Below are 19,025 nucleotides of genomic sequence, written 5' to 3'. Positions count from 1 at the left end.
AACTGATGTTTTGCACTAGAGTTATTTGAGGTAATATATCCATTGCAAAAGTAAAGAAAAATCTTGGCTTTATTGGAACAGAAGAGTTTCAATTGAAACTGTGTAGAAATTCCCACTTTTATGGCTTAGCCCCTTCCATGACCTTCACCTTCTTATGAGGTGGGAAGTTTGGACAAGTGGTTGCTCTCCAAGATCTCTCCAACATGCCCCCACTGCTCCCAGAAGGGGTCTGTGATATATACAGGTGTGCTTTGCACCTGAAGGTTCACTGGTGTGCAGTGGAGGTGCCCCTATTTCCACCACCAGCCTCATCCTCACCCACGTCTCTTTTCATTACTTAACGAAGCTGGTCTTCTGTGTTTTCTCTGCTCTTTATTGCTTGTCACCGGGGCTGAGTGACTGCTGAAGATGAGAGGGGATGAGGAGTGTGAAGAGGGAAGCTTCTGCCTTTGGTCTGAGCCTGACGGGGAATGATGAAAAACACATGGGCTATGAAAAAGTCCAGTCCAACTTTCTGTTTACCGAGCTCCCTAGAAACGTCAACATCTGTCACCAAGTTACCCCTAAAAGGGGCACCCCCTTGCTACAGGACCCCGATGGCAGGTCCCATCCCTCTTCCCCCAGCTCGGGCTGGAGCGGAGGGGTGTTGACAGAGGGAAAGGGAGGTTATCCGGGATTTGGTGATGGCTGCATTAATAGACAAAGGACATCAGAAGCGATATCCGCGGCTCAGCGCTGCCGTGCCACCTCAGGCTCGGCCAGCCGGCCCTCAGGGATGGGGTGGGCTCGCAGCAGCCCTGGGTGAGCCTGGCTTTTGCCGTGCCCGCAGGCGGGTCCCGAAGGAGAGAGCCGCTGGGTGCGGGGAGCGCGGCCGCCGGGTCCCGCACCCCGGCGCTCCCGGCCCGGCGCTCGCAGCCCCGCTCCCTTCCGATTCCAATCCGCACAACGAATTCTCCTCGTATCAGTAATTTCACCGAGATCAAATACAAAGACAGCTGCGAATGAAATCGATCCCTACAAAATATGTGTTAGCGAAGTGTTCAGTCCAAGTAGAAGTAGATATTTCCTCGTTCTTTTTTTTTTTTCTTTAATTTATAATAGTCGATAGCATATTGCTTTTTTTTTTTTTTTTTTTTTTACTTTTACTTTTTTTTTTCTTTTATTTCTTTTTTTTTTTTTTTTGCTTGCTTGCTTTCCTGGCGGAGAGTTACAGCCCCGCATGGGATAGAATTAGAACATGCATAAGTACCTCGGCAAATCCAAGCTTATCGGATGCAAACAGGAGCCCCGGGCGGGCATCGAGACAGGCACCGGGGCAAACACCCGGGCAGGGCACGCTCGTCCCCTGGCTCTCGACTTCTCAGACACTGTCTACAACCCTGGAGAGAAAAACCCTCCATGAGTCCCTGTATATTCCTTATCCTCCGCCTGCCGCTGGCTGCACCACATCTGATATCGATGTGAACACAGGCACGAGAGTTTGTGACTGAGATTGGCTTCGTACCTCCCGCTGTCCCCGCTGTATTTGGAGTTATTTGACTTTTTTTTCTTTTTGATACTTTTACTTTCTTGAGCGGGAAGAGTTCTGAAATACTTTGTGTTTATAAAATGAGCACTCGGAGAAGTCATCAACTTGCTACGAGTTTCATCGTAGTCGAGGCTGATCATTATTTGACAACATTTTCATCAGAATCAGTAGTTCCGATTAAATTTCGTGAGATATACACTTTCAAGGAAAATAGGTTGGGAAGCCAAAATAATAGTAATAGCTGAAACATTCTCCGCCTAGAACAAAGGCTTGCACTGTGTCACTGCCCTATAAAAAGTAGCACAGAAGCATTCTCCGGACCCCTTCCTGCTCGTATTAGTGAAATGTGTAATCCTTTTGAAGTGGCAAAGAGGACTCCCTCCTTGCATGATCAAAATAAACACAGTTTGTTCCCAAATGCCTAGGCACAGGAGAAAACTTTCTTTCCCCTAGAGCGCCCATTGATTTCATTGGTCTTTCCGACCATGAAACAGGAGTAACTGTGACCTGTAATATTTTATGACACATAAACCATAAAAGAATAATGTTAACAATGAGAGTGGGCCAAGTAGTGTGCCTGGGGGAGAAAAGGAATGTTTCTCTTGGAAAAGGGGTAAGGCAAAAGGGAAAGAGAGAGACACAGAGAAAGAGAGAAAAAGTGAGAAAGGCAGACCAAAAAATAAAGAAGGGAGGAAGGGAGGAAGGGAGGGAGGGAGGGAGGGAGGGAGGGAGGGAGGGAGGGAGGGAGGGAGGGAGGGAGGGAGGGAGGGAGGGAGGGAGGGAGGGAGGGAGGGAGGGAGGGAGGGAGGGAGGGAGGGAGGGAGGGAGGGAGGGAGGGAGGAAGGGAGGAAGGGAGGAAGGGAGGAAGGGAGGAAGGGAGGAAGGAAGGAAGGAAGGAAGGAAGGAAGGAAGGAAGGAAGGAAGGAAGGAAGGAAGGAAGGAAGGAAGGAAGGAAGGAAGGAAGGAAGGAAGGAAGGAAGGAAGGAAGGAAGGAAGGAAGGAAGGAAGGAAGGAAGGAAGGAAGGAAGGAAGGAAGGAAGGAAGGAAGGAAGGAAGGAAGGAAGGAAGGAAGGAAGGAAGGAAGGAAGGAAGGATTCTCAAAAAACATTACATATCTGTTTATTCATATGTTATTAATTTCATTATTTATGTAATGCTTTTTTGTGGTCGCCAATTTACTGTGATCTCACGGAGCTAATTACTAAATAAAAACAAACAAGAGCTCTTGCTCCTAAGCTGACTCGGAAAACATTCCGAAACTGCTCTTTCTCCCTTCAAAAAAACAAAAAAATGCCAGCCCGGTGTTCCGCCGGCTCCAGGGCCCGGCCGTGCCGCGGGCAGGAGCCGCCTCCCCCAGGGCCGTCCCCAGCTCGGCTCCCGGGCTCTCCCGAGGGCCGCCCCGGACTCTGGCCCCGCTCGGAGCATCCCCTGCTGGGGCCTGGCCGGGAGCTCATCGCCTTCCGTGCCCGGGGTCCTCCGGCAATTCCTGGGAGGGAGGGGGCATGGCTCTGGAAAAGCAGTTTGCCGGTAAAAAGCCGCCCGAGTCTATAGCCCAAACGTGAGCTGCCATTAGAGAGTTACTAATAAATCCCTATTAAGCATGCATTTATGCAGTGATTATGTGAACTTTGGCCTTTGAAGAGTCCCAGCAATTAACGTCTATCGCATTTTGCCCAGATTTCTACCCTTTTCCCATATAGGATGGAGAAGGGAGCGCGGCTCCTCCAGCGCCTCCAGCTGCCGGGTGGCTCTCCAGCCATCCCCTTCCTCATCACTGCTGAGGAGAAAACCCCAAGCACCCCTCCCTTTTCCCCCAGACCCCCGCTTGCAAATGCCGGCTCCTTTGCGGGATGGATTTTTTTCCCCTCGCTCCGGTACCTCTCGCCGGGGATACCCGCCTGAGCGTCGGATGCAGCGCGGGGAAGATGCCGGGTTTTTGCTGTCTCCGCAAAACAGCGGAAAGATGTTAAAATTTAGTAAAAATCTGCTGGGCAAAAAATGAGAGGAAAGTTGCCGCGGCCGGGGAGACAGCGAGAGAGAGAGAGGGAGAGGGATGACTCTGTAATTGTTGCCTTTATCAAGGCTGTGAGATTAACTACTGGGATTTATTCTAAAGTGACCCATCACCGAATTCATTTCTGCTTGAACTTTCGGTGAACCTGAGATTAAAGAGGGGAGAGCAGCTAAGCAGTTTGTTGTTAGCTGCCTTTTCAACAGCCCTTTCAGACTGAGTAAATATTGATCGGTTTCAATCTGATTGCCCCAGAGGAAAACACCAAAGCATCTCAATAGCCTCCAAAAGTAAACTTTAAAGGTGAACAGCAGAAATGGCCTTAAGTATGATAGGAAGATACTAAACTCCGTTTGACATTTGAATGCGATTTTTGTTGACGGGTTTTGATGAGAGGAGGGGGTTTTCTTCATTTTTTTCCCCTGAGATTCTGGACAGATTTTTTTTTTTTTTTTTTTAAATTTTAAAATGCGTAAAAAAAAAAAATCCTTACAACATGAAGGGTAAAATACTGTCTTCATTTAAAGCACTTTGTGGGGTTTTTTTTAAGCGACATTTTTGCGCTCGAAACTATAGGCTAGAGATTTTCATTTCTCTTTGCTGCATCTCTGAACCCAAAGACTGATGGTATCGAAATAGTATTAACGCTAAATAAACGAGACAAGATGGGGAGGTTTGGAGCGTCTTTGCTTGAAATACGTTATGACTGCGGGGGATATATATATATATATATATATATATATATATATATATATATATATATATATATATATATATATATGGAGTTTGGGCTTGGAAGGAGATGGGATTCTGTGCTCGAGAATCGCTCATCACAGATTGATGCACTGACTTGTCTCTCGTATTTAGGCTGTAATTTATGGCCGCTCTTTCTAACACATTGAGTCAACACCGGTGGAATCGAGTTGTAGATCCGGATTCCAGCAATGTTTAGATCCAGATTTCGATATTGAAATGCCCTCATTGGCATGTAAATGCCACTTTAACACATCCAAGACTCTGGAAGAAGGCCATCTGTTTTGCTTTGTGGCTTTACACTAATAAACAAAAGGTAAAGTATATGGCAGGCGGGGAAATGAAAGAAATAGAGGCATCGGCGGGAGCCTTTGGAGACAGCCCTGCTCCTTTGCAGATAGCTCGGCTCTTGATATGGCCGCCGCGCCTTGCAAATCAAGGCTTGTCTCTTTTGACACCGAAGTGAAGAAAATTTCGTCGGCTCTCGGCGGATCCCGCAAAGCAAAGCCTGCGTGGGCAGAGCAGCCCCGGGAGAAGGCCGGTGGCACTTCCCGCAGCTGGGCCGGGTGAAGGAGATGTTAGGCGTGTTTGCGTTGTAATTCAAGAGGCATCAGTGACTTGAGACAGCCCCCGTCCAGCTGAGCAGGTCTCTGCTCTGTCTTGCCACCCAGGTTCTCCCCACAGAGGCAACTCTCCCTTCCCGACCCGCAGTTCACTTTACATTTCTTGGAATAGTTATTATATTTACCTGCAAGAGCTTTCTCTTGCACACCGAGGGGACGGGGTGGGGGGGCATGGAGAAAGAGGGGAGGGGACGGTGGAACGGGCTGGGGTTAACACCAAAAACACCGGGAGCCATCTCCCGCTTTGGCACCCCATCAAGCGCTGGGGATAGCAGCTTGGGGTGGGAGAGAGAAGCCGGACAAGCTCAGTGCCCAGGCTAATTAAATGTGCAGTCCTTGGAGAGGGGCCTGCAGTGTGAGGAAAGACTGGCTGAAGAGAGTTTCTGCTTTTGCAGGGTGCTCTGTTTATTTAAGTGTCAGCATCCATCCCGAGGTGAAAAGGTTAGCACTTGACCCAGGAAGTTCTCCTGTTTGTGCTTCAGAATTAGATTGGGATCATAAATTCCTCCCAGTTACAGAGAATGGAGAGAAGGACCTTATATTTTCTAAAAATAATATTATTTGAGCATAGGAGAGGAAGGAGTTTTGTGTAGGAAGTCAGATTGGGCAGCCAGAGCTCTGGCCGCCAAAACAACATAGGAGGAGTAAGGTTGTGAGGTTCTTACTCCCTTTCCCCCCTTGGAAAGACTCCAGTAGGAGAAAATAAGAGAAACAAAACTGCTGAGCCCAGCCTGTGACTCAGCGCTGACGTCACACAGAAGTAGGCAGACGAGGGCTACCTGAAAGTGGAATATATTTATTACAGACATTATAAGGACCCGTAAATCCTGCCCTGGATTCCACCACTGGTGGAATCACAGAGCCTTTCATGATTGTACAGAAAAGTCAGGAGGACATTTTGCTCACACACGACAACTGATAGAACTCAGTGTACCCGCAGTACAGCAAAGCACGGTGCGTCATGCAAAGGTCTGGACACCAACCACAGAAATTATACATTCATTTGGCCATTTGTCACATTCACGAGTAGTTTGAAAAGACATCGAGTCTAAAGGAAGGTTAATATGAAAATAGGAAGAGGTCTTTTGGATGGTTGTACCCCTCAGCTGAGCATAATCCAACACAGCTTTTGGGGTGGGGGGGAAAGGAGAGGGAGCAAGCACACCGGGTAAGGTTTAAAAAACCTAGTGCAATTGAAGCCTCGTTTGTCACATTTAAGGAAATAACGCTACTTATTTGAGGTATCTGCTTGAGCTTAAGACGTTTACTTTATACGGTTGTCTACTTTACCAATATAAAAATGGATCCAGTTTGGCGAATGCACTCACCCTGCTTAACCTGATAATCGAAACATCATTCTAGAAAAATCTGTAAAAAGATAAATCTCTCGGACAAAGTATTTACAAGCAACAAACTCATTGACACGAACAAAGAATACATTAAATTAAGGGGATGAAAGTCCTATAAGTCGTGTAAACACTTGCAATAGTGCATCTCTTTGTGAGGTTATGTACCCTAAATAACCTGTCTTTCACTCAGGGGAACTCGGTGGAGCGTCCTTGCAGCGGAGGAGGGAGACCCTTACGCGTGTGCCAACACAGCTCCTCCAGCAGAAAAGGAAGGGGGAGGTGGGCCGGGCAGAAAATCCCCTGGCACCGAGGCGCCGGGACCCGGCGGAGCCGGCAGCCCCGGGGCCGGGCGGCGGAGGTAGCGGGGCAGGGAGCGGCAGCTCGCCGGGACCCCTCGGGGACACCGAGCGACCGAGGGACCCACACAAGGGAGCCGGACGGACGCGTGCCGAGCTGGCGGGGCCGTCGCGCCGTGCGGCCGGGCTCAGTTGGAGGCAGCCAGAGTGTCCGAGGCGGAGGAGGCGGGCGAGGCGCTGCAGGGCGAGGAGCACGACTTCTCCGACGAGTCCTCCGCCTTCTCCTCGCAGCCCGTGGGGGTGGAGGGGGAGATGGGCAGCAGCCCCTCTTTCTCCCGTTTCTTTTGCTTCATCCGCCGGTTCTGGAACCAGATCTTCACCTGCGTCTCGTTGAGCTGGAGGGAGGCGGCGATCTCCACCCGCCTGGCCCTGGTCAGGTATTTGTTGAAATGAAACTCCTTCTCCAGCTCGGTGAGCTGCTTGGTGGTGAAGTTAGTTCTGACGGTGTTGGGCTGCCCCACGAAGCCGTACTCGCCGGCTTTGCCTGCGAAGGGACATGCAGCGGTGAGTGAGCGCAAATGATTTATAGGCGATGTAATCAATGTGTCCACACCGGCTAAGCGATAGGGAGCAAGAACTTCTTAGGATAAGAGGGAAACCCCGGCAGGGTGAGTGATGGAGTGCGAGGTGCTAAACCGGAGTCAGCCTCTAGTGTCAGAGCAAACTTGATAAGTGGTTTATGAATTACCAGAAATATGACCACGGGAGAGGAGGAGAAGGGGGAGTCAGGAATAAGCGAGGAATAAGCGGCGCTGGCTTCCAGCTCCGCGGGCAGACAGCCGCGACTGCTCCCAGAGGTGCGGGCCGCCCTTGCTGCCCCGCGGGACGCCGCGCCTCTTTCCCCGCACCACGGAGAGGAGCGGCCCCCGCCCCGGCCCTCCCGCCGCCCACTGACCTGTTTTGGGTGGGTTTCTTTTCACTTTCATCCAGTCGAAGGTCTGCGCCGGCGGCGAGGTCTCGGTGGAGGGGGAGCGGGAGTTTTCCCGGTGGCCAGCGTGAAGGGGAGACAGGGCATGGTTGTAGGTGCCCAGGGGCAGGCTCTGCTGCTCCTGCCCGTAAGGGGGAGGCACGTACTGAGCGGAGGCCCCCGCGTAGCTCTGGTGCGGGAGCGGGTGCTGAGCGGCGGCGGAGGAGGAGATGCTCCCCGAGTACACGGCGGGGGCACAGGGAGGGAAGCCGCCGCCCAGCTCCGCGTCCTGCCCCAGGGGGTAGGGGCCGTACGCCGGCCCGAAGCCCTGCGCGCTGTAGGTCGGGCCGCAGCCGGGGTGCGCGTAGGACACCCCCAGCCCGCCGTGGTGCTGGTAGGCGGCGGGCTGGGCCGGGGGGTGGTGGTGGTGGCGGTGGGGGCTGACGGGCACCCCGCGGCCCGCCAGGAAGCGATCCTCTCCGCTGCAGCTGCCGGCGCTGACGGCGCAGGGCTGGAAAGTTGTAATCCCGTGGTCGGGGTGGTAGGAGCGGGCGGCGCAACCCCCCGCCTCGCCGCCCAGGACGGGGTACTCGAGGAAGGAGCTCATCCTCGCCGCGTCCCTCTGTCACGCCGCCACCGGGTCTTCAGCGTCCGGCGGGGCCGCGCCAACTTTCCCACTTCCTCCATGGGGCCGGCAGGAAAATGACACGAAGGCGCCGGCGGCGGGCAGGCACGTGGGGGGCGGCAGCCAATGGCTGCGGGGCCCGCGGGGCTTCCCCGCTCCTGCCGCTGACACAGCGCCGCGTCGGGGGCATTTAAACACCGAGCGCTCCCGGGCAGCCGCACCGCGGGCAGCGAGGCGGCGGCCGTGACCCCCGGGGTGGGGGGGACACACACAGCATACACACAGCATACACACAGCACACACACACACAGCATACACACACACAGCATACACACACACAGCATACACACACACAGCATACACACACACAGCATACACACAGCATACACACACACAGCATACACACACACAGCATATACACACACACAGCATACATACACACAGCATGCATACACACACACAGCATACACACACACAGCATACACACACACAGCATACACACACACACACACACACACACCATACACACACACCATACACACACACACCATACACACACACACCATACACACACACACACAGCACACACACAGCACACACACAGCATACACACACAGCATACACACAGCACACACAATATCACACAGCACACACAGACACACACACACTCACACACACACACTCACACGATCACACAATCACACACACACAGCATACACACAATCACACACAATCACACACACACACAATAACACACCCCCACCGCGGCAGCCCCCTGGGTCTCGTCCGCCAGCTGAGAGAGGAAGGCAGGAGAGACCCGGAGGCTGCGCCCAGCCCGCGGAGCCCACCGGCCGTCCCCTCCAGGGTGAGTGCTGCTGCCAGGGTGCCCCAGCATCACCCTGCTGTCGGCGCTGTCAAGCCTGCACGGGGCACCTCTGCTGCCCACCAAGACCCGGCCCCGAGGGGGGGTGGCGGGGGGAGGTGACTAGATCCAGGGCACGGGGCTAGGGATGGGGCGGAGAGAGGCAGAGACAGTACTGAGAGCATCCGCCCTTGGAACGGGAATGAGAATGGGACCGTGGATGCGCCTGGGGATTTCTACGAGGATGGGAATTGAGATAGGGACAGGAATGAAGGTAAGGATAAGGTAGAGGATGGGCACGGGACCGAGGATACGGATGTGGGTGGAATGCGGGTGGAGATGGGGACGGTAACAGTGCCGGTGCCGGGAGATCTCGCTGGTCCTGCCTGCCCCGCCGCAGTCCCAATGCCGCGCTACGCCAAGAGTTAAAGGGGCTTGTCCAGCCGCATCACCAGGCGGCCGCAGACATTAGCATGGAAATGAGGGGCTTTTGGGACTGACGGCCATTGTGCTATCCCAGGCTCACCGGCCACCCTCTGGCCTTCATCCCTGCTCCTCCCGCACCTCCGCCGGGCTCACCCTCGCCAGCCCAGGGTCGGGGTAGGAAAGGAGGAGCCGGGGGCAGGAGGACGAATGATTGGACGGGGGCTCGGGGGCTCCGCAGCCCATCTGCTGCGCTCCCGCAGCGCCGCTGCCGCCCGTCCGCCCTGGGACAGGGTGGGGGGAAGGCTGTCCTGGGTGCCGCAGGTCGCAGCTCGAGGGGGCGACCCGGGACAGGGGCAGAGGAGCGGCGGGAGGCGCAGGGCCCGTCGCTCCGGCCCCTTTGTCCCTGCGCTCCGTCACCCGGGTGGGCGGTGGGGAGAGGTGGCAGATGGCCAGTGGCAGAGGCGGCCCCAGGACCCCTGGGAACCGCGCTGAGAATCGACTCCAACCTACCCCTCCCCAACACCGTGGGGAGGTGGATCAAAAAATGGGTCCGTGGCCAGAGAAGGAGGGATGGCGGTGAGATGTGGGTTACGACCTGGTATTCGGTTTACGTATGCGGAGAGGGAAAGGGGAGGTAAAGTCCGGGCATCCGTCTGTCCCAGCGCACCTGGCCGTCTGCAGGCAGAAAGGACGGCACCAAAAGTCGTCAAAAGAAGTTCTGTAAAACGTCAGCCTGGGAGAAAGATGGATGGAAAGTCATGTCCCCTGACACCGGCCCCAGGAGGGGCTACCCCCTCTATTTCTGCAGGTGCCGACTCTTCTGTTCCTCCTTGTTTTGAAATCCAAAAGGCTGGTCTACCCCGCCACCCCTGCCCGCTCACGAATACACACACACACACCCATACACGCACCCTCAAGCTCCTCCCTCCCACATGAGCTACAGCACTCTCCTAGGTGCAGAGCTCTCCTACTGCTATTAGCTCAGCCCTTATCCCACGGCATCTGCACGGCCTCTCTAGTGTCAGCCAAAACCGAAGGGCGCCTCTCTCCACCACGCGCCTATCCCGGTGCCCTCAGTATGTCTATTTGTTCTGATTTACTGCAGAGGCAGGGATGGTTAAGGGCCCTCTGGAAAGGTTCCGTTTCTTAAACTGCAGGGGGGCTGAGTGGAGGACAAGAGCAACAACACTCCAGAGGCATTTATGGTATTATACCGCGCCAATCTTGGCTATGGTTACGGCTGTAAACACATTTATTTCATTCTTGTGAACCAGTTGTGATAAATACTGCATAAAGCAGAGAAAAAAAAAAAGACAGCGATTAGGACTGCTTAGTAAAAGGGCTGACATCTTCTCAGTGGTTTTTCCTTCAGAAAAGAAAAATATTTTACTACAAGTAGATCCCTTTCATCCGTAAATTCCGATAAATCGCTTTTCTTACTGTCTCCAGCATCCCGAAATCCTTTTTTCTCTGCCTTTTTTGGTGCCATTGTCTCTTGTTGCATTGTCTCTCTGGCGGGGCTTTCGGGTTTTGCTGCCCGCACTATGCATGGGGGCAACACCGTGAGAAGGGTCGGAGCAGAGAGGAGGAACACACACCACACCCTCCCTCCTCCGCGGCCGGCCGAGGGGGAGCTGCTGCCCCTTCCCCCTGCCCCCAGGCCATCCCGGCCCCTCCGCGCCCCTCCGCGGCTTCGCTCCGCGTTTCCTGCCACGGAACTGAGGCTGAGGGGGCGATCCCGGCTCTTTGGGCTTTTCCGTGGGAGTGTGCCCCCGCTGTGGCCCCAGAGTTCACCCGGAGCCCCGGAGGCGGCTCCTGCTTGCTGAATTCCCCCGTTTATTTAAATGGAGTTTAGGAGAAGTTTAAACCCTGTACCAGGTTTCCTTTTTCTTTTTCTTTATTTTCTTTTATTTTTGTTTGATGTTTCTGGGTTTTGTTTGGGTTTTTTGGGGGGTTTTGTTTAATTGTTTGGGGTTGTTTTTTTTTTTAGTTCGTTTTGCTTTGGTTTTCTTTAAGCGTTGTCAGCATCCGGAAATCTGGGCACAAAAGAATCCCCAACATCCCCAACCTTACACGCACGTTGCGGTCCAATTTAACCCAGTGGCAGAGGAGTGAAAATGCCGGTGAGGCTGCTCGCTTTCCGCAGGGACATGGCTGGAGCAGAGGGAAGGAGGAGAACCAAGGCCGAGGTTTCACCGCGCCCGCAGCTCAGCCAAGCTGTTGTTTTAAAAGGGCAATAAAAGTGAATTATGACTAAACGCCTTCTCACTTAATGGTTTTAGACGGGGATCCCCAGCCCTGGCAAATACGTAAGAGGATTTTTATTTGTGAATGTGTTCCTGCAATTGATCTCTTTGATGACATTCTCATTCATAGAAAGAGTTTGATTTATGACTTTCGGAAGAATTGCGTTCAGCCCTTCCAGCTATAACCCACGCATCCCAGCTCCACAGCGTGTTCCAGGGCTGGGAGACAACACTGCTCGCACGGATGGACAGCAGAGCCCCGTTCACAAACCCCCAGCCAAGCCCCACTCGTTTGTAAGCGATGTAAGCACTCGCACTCGCTCGCCAGGAGCCGCCAACGTCCCCGCCCGGCTCCCCCGGCCCCAGAGCGGCAGAGCCTCGCTGCCATCTGTGGCTCGGTTTTAGCCCAAAGGACGGGGCTCACCCTCCTCTTTGGGGTTCGGCAGGGCCGGCTGGCAGGCAGTTTGCTGGAGGTTTCGGAAAGCCCGTCTTGGCCGCCTCCAGCAGAAGAGGGGAGCCCGAGGAAACTGTAACTTTAAAAGTCAGGGTTTCCCCTTTACGTTCTGAGTCTCACCTCTCAAGAAGGCTTACAAAGAAAAATATCTTCGGGTCTGCCCTCGCACCGCCCCCGAGAAGGATGGAGTGGGGAGGCCGGTTCCTCCCTAAATACTTTTTTCTTCCCCCTGCGTTTCTGCCACCCTTTTGATTTCACAGGCACTAACTTCTCTATTTCCTCTCCTCCTAGGACTGATTTCTTGGATTACTCGGCACGTGAGAAGTAACCAACCACATTCTTTGTGAGCTCTGATAAATTTTAAGATACGTTTTCTGAAATATCTTGCTGGCTGTTAAGCGCTGCTTTCTAGAATAACAGGATTATTAAAAAAAACCCCAAAAAACAACAACCAAACGCCTTTCCTTTCGTTCATGTAACAGGCTGGTTTCTGCAAGAGACGTTTATCCTACTGATTCTCTCTTACATTATGCCTGTAACAGAGAAAGTCCTCGTTCATGCTTTTGTTACAGCTCAGGATTTTCAATCTTTGTATCCTCACAGACATAAGATGCCACATTTATATATTAAAAGGAACAAATCTCCGTCAAACCTGCGAACAGTTTTAATTTCTTTAGTTTGTTTTTCCTTCCCTTGTGAGAATCCTTACAATAAAGAAAATGAAAGATGTTTTCCTCTCTAATTAATGTCCTAAATTGCCAGAAGGGAAGAGCTCGTTGTCAGAACGTTGGATTTTGATTATTAGTAAATTAATGGTGGAAGGGATGGGGAGAGAGACCCGTCATGTTATCCATCTTGAAAGCAGAGAGAAAGTGAGGAGAAAGAGAAAGAAAAAAGAGAAAGCTCCTTGTAGCAAACAAGAATTTATTCTACCAAAAATACTTATGACAACGCATCCTAATGCAATACAAAAATAAAAAGAAAGTGAAGATACATTCCTATATGATCACTTTCTTACAGACCTCATATATTGCTTTCATAGAAGGACCTAGAATGTGGCTAGGTTAAAATTGAACACAACTAAAACTTCATAAGAAACGGCAAAATGGCATATCAGAGGGAAGTAACAAACAGAAAATACTGAAGAGGGCAAGGGAGGGGGAAAATAAAATTAATTCACTGGGGAAAAAAAAAATTAAGAAGAGTAAGGAGGAGGAAAGCAGGACCCTTGGAGAGGACGTCTTAAATTTCTTAGTAATTCAGATGCTGCAAGTCAATTGTGGTGAGTGTGTCTGTAAAAAAGTCAAAACTGTCAGCAGAGATATCTACGGGACTGTCCAGAGATCCTGGCAAACTGGGGGAAACTGCATCTGAAAGCTGTAGGCAGGAATCTGTGGAGAAAACGTTAAAGTCCTGTAAAGAAGGGACATCTAGGGCCTCAGGACTGTCATTGTTCAGGCCAGCTGCACAGTTCTGGGCCATTGTTGAGAGGCAGTTTTGAACAGTGGGTGACTGATGTTGAAAATGTTTCAGATTTTTCTCATTGCTCGTTAAAGGCGAAACGGGGAAAGTTTGGGATTCGCCATTGTGCGCATTCTGCGCCTGCTGCTGGGAGAGGGCATTCTGCTGGAAAGCGTAGCCTTCCCGCTCCAGGAGAGCGCCGGACACGTTGCTGAGGGCTTGCTCGAAGAGGGATTTCTCCTCCTCCTCCTCCTCTTCTTCCTCGTCCACCGCTTTTTCGGGGTCCTCTAGGTTCTTAAATTTCCCCTCGCTGTTTTGATTCTCCTTGCACTGGGTCTGTCTCTTGTGCTTCATCCTCCTGTTCTGGAACCAGACTTTGACTTGTCTCTCAGTCAGATCCAGCAAGGCTGCAATCTCAACCCTCCTTGGTCTACAGAGATACTTGTTGAAATGAAATTCTTTCTCTAGCTCCAAAAGCTGGGTGTTGGTGTAAGCCGTCCTCAGGCGCCTAGATCCACCGCTACCGCTATCGGGGATTTCAAGGGGGTCTGTTAAAAAAGAAAGAAAAAAAAAAAAAAAAAGAAAAACACCACCACCACACGCACCCCAAAGCATCACCGCCAGAACGGCGAAAGCAAAGACACACGGACACACATACAAAACAGATAAATGCACGGATTGAATTTCAGCACCCCAGCACATCGCATCCCGGGGGGGTGGGGGGGAGTGCTCTCTCTGCATGTATGTGTCTATATCTATATGTCCATATAGCATAAAATAGCAACTGCAACAAAATGGCCGCCTTTGGATGCAGTAAACCCATTGTGTTGCTCTGCTGAGCGCCCGGTGCTGCGTGCCCCTCGGCCACCTCCGCCAAATCGCTGCCTCCAGCTCCCCAACCTCCCCACACCAGAGCAAACTTTATATTAGCCATAGCGCAATTTATAATTAATGCATCAGCTGCTTAGCTGAGCGGGAGCAATCTATCACTCTTCATTACTGTCAAATATCCTAACTCTAGGACGGCGAGACAAGAGAGGTCAGCTCCAACTCAAATAAATCATCCCGCATTAGGCAAGTTTGGGGAAAGTTTGGGTTTCCATCGAGCCCCGCCAGCTCCGTCCTTCCCGCCCGCCCGCCCTCCGCCTGGTCCCCCCGCCAAGCCGGGGGGATGCGGGGAGCCAAAATCTCGGCCCGGCGGGGCTGGCGGCACGTCTTTGGACTGACCTTTGTGGCTGAGGCAGGCAGGTCCAGCGGCTGAGGCGGAGGCCGAGGCGGGCGGCAGCGCGGATCGCTTGGACGCCTTTTTCTCTTTCATCCAGGGGTACTCCGGGGGCGGCGGGGCTCCGGCGGGGCCCGGGCTGCCGCTGCGGCCGCGGGGGCTCGCCTTGGGGCGACCGCCGCCGCTGTGGCGAGGGTGGCTGCCGGGGTTCAGGCTGGGGATGGTCTGCTCGAAAGGAGGAGGAATCAGTGTCGAGTGTGAAAGCGTCGAGTTCTTGATTGATGAACTTTGAAATGTATCACCGACAGGGGGAAAAGATGTCAGGCACTCAGCAAGCGATGGCTGGCTATTGATAAAACCGATCTCTCGCTCAAATGCGAAATTCATGGCCTTCAACTGGCAGCCCCCGCGGAGAAAAAGTTCCCTCGGATTCAGGGGCCTCGGGGGGAGGGGAAGGCCCAGGAAAAAGGAGAGAGAGGAGAAAAAAATATAGCATAGAAGATCGCTGGTGGGGTGTTTTTTTTCTAATTCACTGATTACAGCCGTATGGGGACCGTGCTACTATTAAACTATTGAATTCATGGAGACAAGGTTGAAATTGGACCGAATTGGCTGTCACATGATTGCCTCTGCCCAATGACAATTTGGGCTTTAATCAAAAGAAGCCACTGTCTGTTTGATTGATCCAAAAAAGTCGGGAAGGAACGCCTCATTGGGGGCCAGAAAGGCTTTATTTACACTTTTTTTTAAAAGGGGAAATGATATCTCCAGTATCTATCCCCTTGGCGTCCTAATCTGAAATGATCGGGGGTGGGGAGGAGGGTGCGTGTGCGTGGATATGTTTGTGAGAGAGGCTGGGAGTGAGTGTGTGTGTGTGTGCGTGTGTCTCTGTGTGTGTGTGTGTGTGTGTGTGTGTGTGTGTGGCTGCTTGTCCTGCAGCCTGCTGCCTTCCTCGCATCCACCCGCACACTCTTCTCTCATTGTTTGGGACTGTCAGGAAAACGCTTTGCACCTCACAAATCATTTAAGCACCTCAATCTGACGCCTTGAGTCATTAACAAAGTAATCCATTAATCTTCAAAGTTTTGACACCGTCAGGCCCCCGCATAAGAAGTTGCACCCAGGCAGGAGTCTGAAGCAGAGGGTCTTGATTTTTTCCTAGGAATAGCACTTCCTCCAAAACTAGTTTCTCCTTCCCGACTCAGCCTCCATGGGCTCCTTTGTAATTTTTGTTTGTTTGTTTTGCTTTGCGTTCTTGTTTGATTTTTTTTTCTCTCTTCCTTTCTTTCTTTTTTCCTTTTTTTTTTATTTTTTTAATTCCCCCCCCCTTTTTTTTTTTTTTGGTGGCTATCGGGTGTACAGTGCGGAGAACAATCGGTCGCCGGTGCTGAGCCATTGTTTATCGGGATCTTCCTCAGCAACCTTGCTTCGAGGGGAAGAGTCACATAGGCAGCAGCCCTGGCGCTTCATGACTTCCCTCTCCACTTGGCTTCCCGGGATTGGACCGTAACACATAACCCTAGGAGAACCTCTCTGGGCGAGCCAAATCGCGAGGCTGCAAACGCGTCTGGCTGTTGCCTCTTAAAAAAAAGTATATATCCCGTGCCTTAGCTTGCAAACGATACTCCCGTCTGCTGGCATAATTTGCTTAATAACCGTAGTAAGCTGGGTCTGGTGAGTATTTTCGATTACCAGGAAATATATGGGCTGGTAGCGGGTTTGTTTTCAAGGGGCCAGACAGAGCGAAAATGCTGCGGGGTTCTGACTTGAGAGACGGCACTCGCCTCCGATGCTTGGCTCTCACCGCCGCCGCTTCCAGTCACCCTTGCCAGGTCGAGGCAAGTCCCGAATTTGGATGCTTTTGGCATAGTTTTCCAACCATGCTGAGGCGACAGGGAGAGTGATGACAATGATGGCCACAATCACCAACCCGATGAATCCTATGGTCACAGCCGCCCTAGAGAGCCAGGATGGGGCTTGCTTGCCCGCGGAGCCCGGGGTGCACGGCGGGGTGGGGTGCGCTGGGGGCCGGGGGGAAGGTGCTTCCGAGCCGCTCTCTGCGTCCTCCAGGAGACAGAAACCATCGCCAGCGCGATGAGCTGCCGTCTCGCTTTATTTTCGGAGTTGCCAAACAGGGGTCGGCAACCGTCTTCGTAATTATATTAAAAAAAAAAAAAAACAAACCATAAAAAAAAACCAAAAAAACGGGGAGGGGGGAATAGAAAACAAGACCCCAAGCACTCAGTGGATCAGTCTGCGTCCAGTCTGAACGAAGCGCATTTTAAAAATCGGTTTTAAGTTAATGCACCCACAAGATATAGCATATCTGCGAAGGCATTGGAGAGAGGGGGAGGGGAGGGGCCGAGAGGCTTTAAATGGGCTTTTTGGTGGTTGCTTGTTTAAATAAAATATAGAACGAGACTTGTCATTTAATCCCTCAAAAGGGATGCCTTACAAATATCGATGCTGTTGGAAAATGCAAGGGGTTTAATTTTCTTGCTTTTAGTCCAAACAAAGCTCTGGTGGTGTCTGCCCGCGATCAATCTTGGCCGCCAAAAGGTTTGACAGCTACTGGCCCTTAAGAACACATTTAAAGCTTCTTGCTCTTTCCAAGATCAAATGTGGCCGTGAAAAGAGGCAGAGCAAGAAACGCAAGTAAACAAGGAAAAAAGCTGCTTTTAAAATATGCTGGCAGAGGACTGGGCTGCTTGTGGGAAAAGTCCGGTTTTATTTTGCTTCTTGGTGCCTGCGTTTTCTTTTCTTTTCTCTGATTTCTCTTTTTTCCCCTCTGGAAAATATTGGGACTAAGAGCAGGATGACAAATAATAAAGAGAATGGTTTGGACTTTAACCAGGCTTTGTGAGTGAAACCTGTGTGGGTGTCTCTATTCTGCACATTTGTTTCTTGTGGTCAGTCTAATACAAAAACCACCTGGAACAAAACCTTTGCAGAAAGGACGCGAAATTCTTGGGAAAATCAATTACTGCTGCCTCCAGGGGAATATTTTAATCGGACGAATCTTAAATGCAAAATTACAAACTCTTATTTGCAACCTACAGGCTCTGAAGAGAGGATTGAATGCGGTTTATGGAAAGAAGGGAGGAAAATCGCCTGTATTTTTCTTTCTTCGGGGTGGGAGGGGAGTGAAACGCCAACTTCCTTCTATTTGAACATTTTCCTAAATGTAATTCGTGGTGCTAAAGGAACCACGCAGTAAGTATTGTGACTGTACCATTACCTTTTGTTGTATCTAACCTAACTGATCCGACAGCTGCGGGGGGGGCGGCTGGAATTTTATACGGGCGCTCCTTTGAAACGAGCATTGTCTTGCAATGTTGCAAAAATGATTCTTTCTCCTACAAAAGTAATAATCAGTCGCTGGTCTGTATTGGGTAATAATCAGGTCTCAGTGAAAAATATTAGCCTACATAGCCTTTCCTTCCACGGTTAAATGTCTATATATACAATAAACAGCAGAGTATAAATCTATTTGCTATCCTTTTCTTTGACTGGGCATGCTTTATCTATTTATGCAGAAAAGCTCTATATAGATTCACGGATGCATGACAATGTTTCAGCATCAGGCAAGGATGGTTCTGGGAACAAGGTAAAGCCCAAAGATTAATAATATTTCAGCATGAGACCAAAATGGCGACATTTTTTTTCTGTGCTCTAAAAGATACAGATGGTGAACAGCGTGCGTTATTATCTACACAGCATAGGAATATGTCTTTATAAACGTGCAGGGGTATATTTTACCTAGTCTATTAAGGTCCGTTTTGATTTATCTTTCAAGTTTCAATCTAAAAATTACGGACATTTCGCCTGAAAGGAAGAAAAATCGGATTTAGGCACAAGCTTGCGGGTTTCTCCTCGAGTACCTCGAGCCGATTCGGACCGGGGACCCCTACGGGAGTCCGTTTGGGGCCGGGACCGTCTCCCTTCTACAGTGCCGTGTCCCCCCCACCCCGACACAAACACACACCCGCACACACATCCGCACCCCCCCCGCAGGAAGAAACGGAACGCAAGGCTCCCCTCCCCCACACCTTCAGGCTGCCGTGGGAGGAAAGGCGGCTCAGCAAAAATGAAATCAGTAAAATGCATATATATATATATATAAATTAATTCGGGGGAGAAACATAGTGAAAGGAAAAGGTAAAAAATCCGCTTCTTAAAGGAGAAGGGAGGAAGGGCGGGGG

At 51.4% G+C, this 19,025-nt stretch overlaps 2 protein-coding genes across 2 annotated transcripts; both read right to left on the bottom strand.

The window, feature by feature from the left end:
• Positions 1-5,691: 5,691 nt before the first annotated feature.
• On the bottom strand, positions 5,692-8,318 carry HOXA1 (homeobox A1). Its single transcript, XM_023919833.2, has 2 exons — positions 7,516-8,318; positions 5,692-7,104 (listed from the first exon to the last, which is right to left on the bottom strand). The coding sequence occupies exons 1-2, from the start codon at positions 8,132-8,134 to the stop codon at positions 6,749-6,751; spliced, it is 975 nt and encodes a 324-aa protein (XP_023775601.2). The 5' UTR covers positions 8,135-8,318; the 3' UTR covers positions 5,692-6,748.
• Positions 8,319-12,785: 4,467 nt separating this feature from the next.
• HOXA2 (homeobox A2) lies at positions 12,786-18,749 on the bottom strand. The gene is made up of 2 exons (XM_086853030.1): positions 14,829-18,749; positions 12,786-14,149 (listed from the first exon to the last, which is right to left on the bottom strand). The coding sequence occupies exons 1-2, from the start codon at positions 15,208-15,210 to the stop codon at positions 13,392-13,394; spliced, it is 1,140 nt and encodes a 379-aa protein (XP_086709156.1). The 5' UTR covers positions 15,211-18,749; the 3' UTR covers positions 12,786-13,391.
• Positions 18,750-19,025: the final 276 nt, after the last annotated feature.

This window comes from Cyanistes caeruleus, chromosome 1 (genome assembly GCF_971803275.1).
Source record: "Cyanistes caeruleus chromosome 1, bCyaCae1.hap1.1, whole genome shotgun sequence".
NCBI lineage: Eukaryota > Metazoa > Chordata > Aves > Passeriformes > Paridae > Cyanistes > Cyanistes caeruleus.
The sequence above is the reverse complement of the archived record's forward strand: the minus strand, read 5'-3'. Positions and strand labels throughout refer to the sequence as shown.

What these genes read in the sequence shown, in the direction of transcription:
- HOXA2 (XM_086853030.1), bottom strand. Translation starts at nt 15,210, where the DNA reads ATGAATTTCGCATTTGAGCGAGAGATCGGTTTTATCAATAGCCAGCCA. An exon ending in TGCCTGCCTCAGCCACAAAG is followed by an intron (nt 14,150 to 14,828) that starts GTCAGTCCAAAG and finishes CTTTTTTAACAG; the next exon opens with ACCCCCTTGAAATCCCCGAT.
- HOXA1 (XM_023919833.2), bottom strand. Translation starts at nt 8,134, where the DNA reads ATGAGCTCCTTCCTCGAGTACCCCGTCCTGGGCGGCGAGGCGGGGGGT. An exon ending in AAGAAACCCACCCAAAACAG is followed by an intron (nt 7,105 to 7,515) that starts GTCAGTGGGCGG and finishes GTCCCTTCGCAG; the next exon opens with GCAAAGCCGGCGAGTACGGC.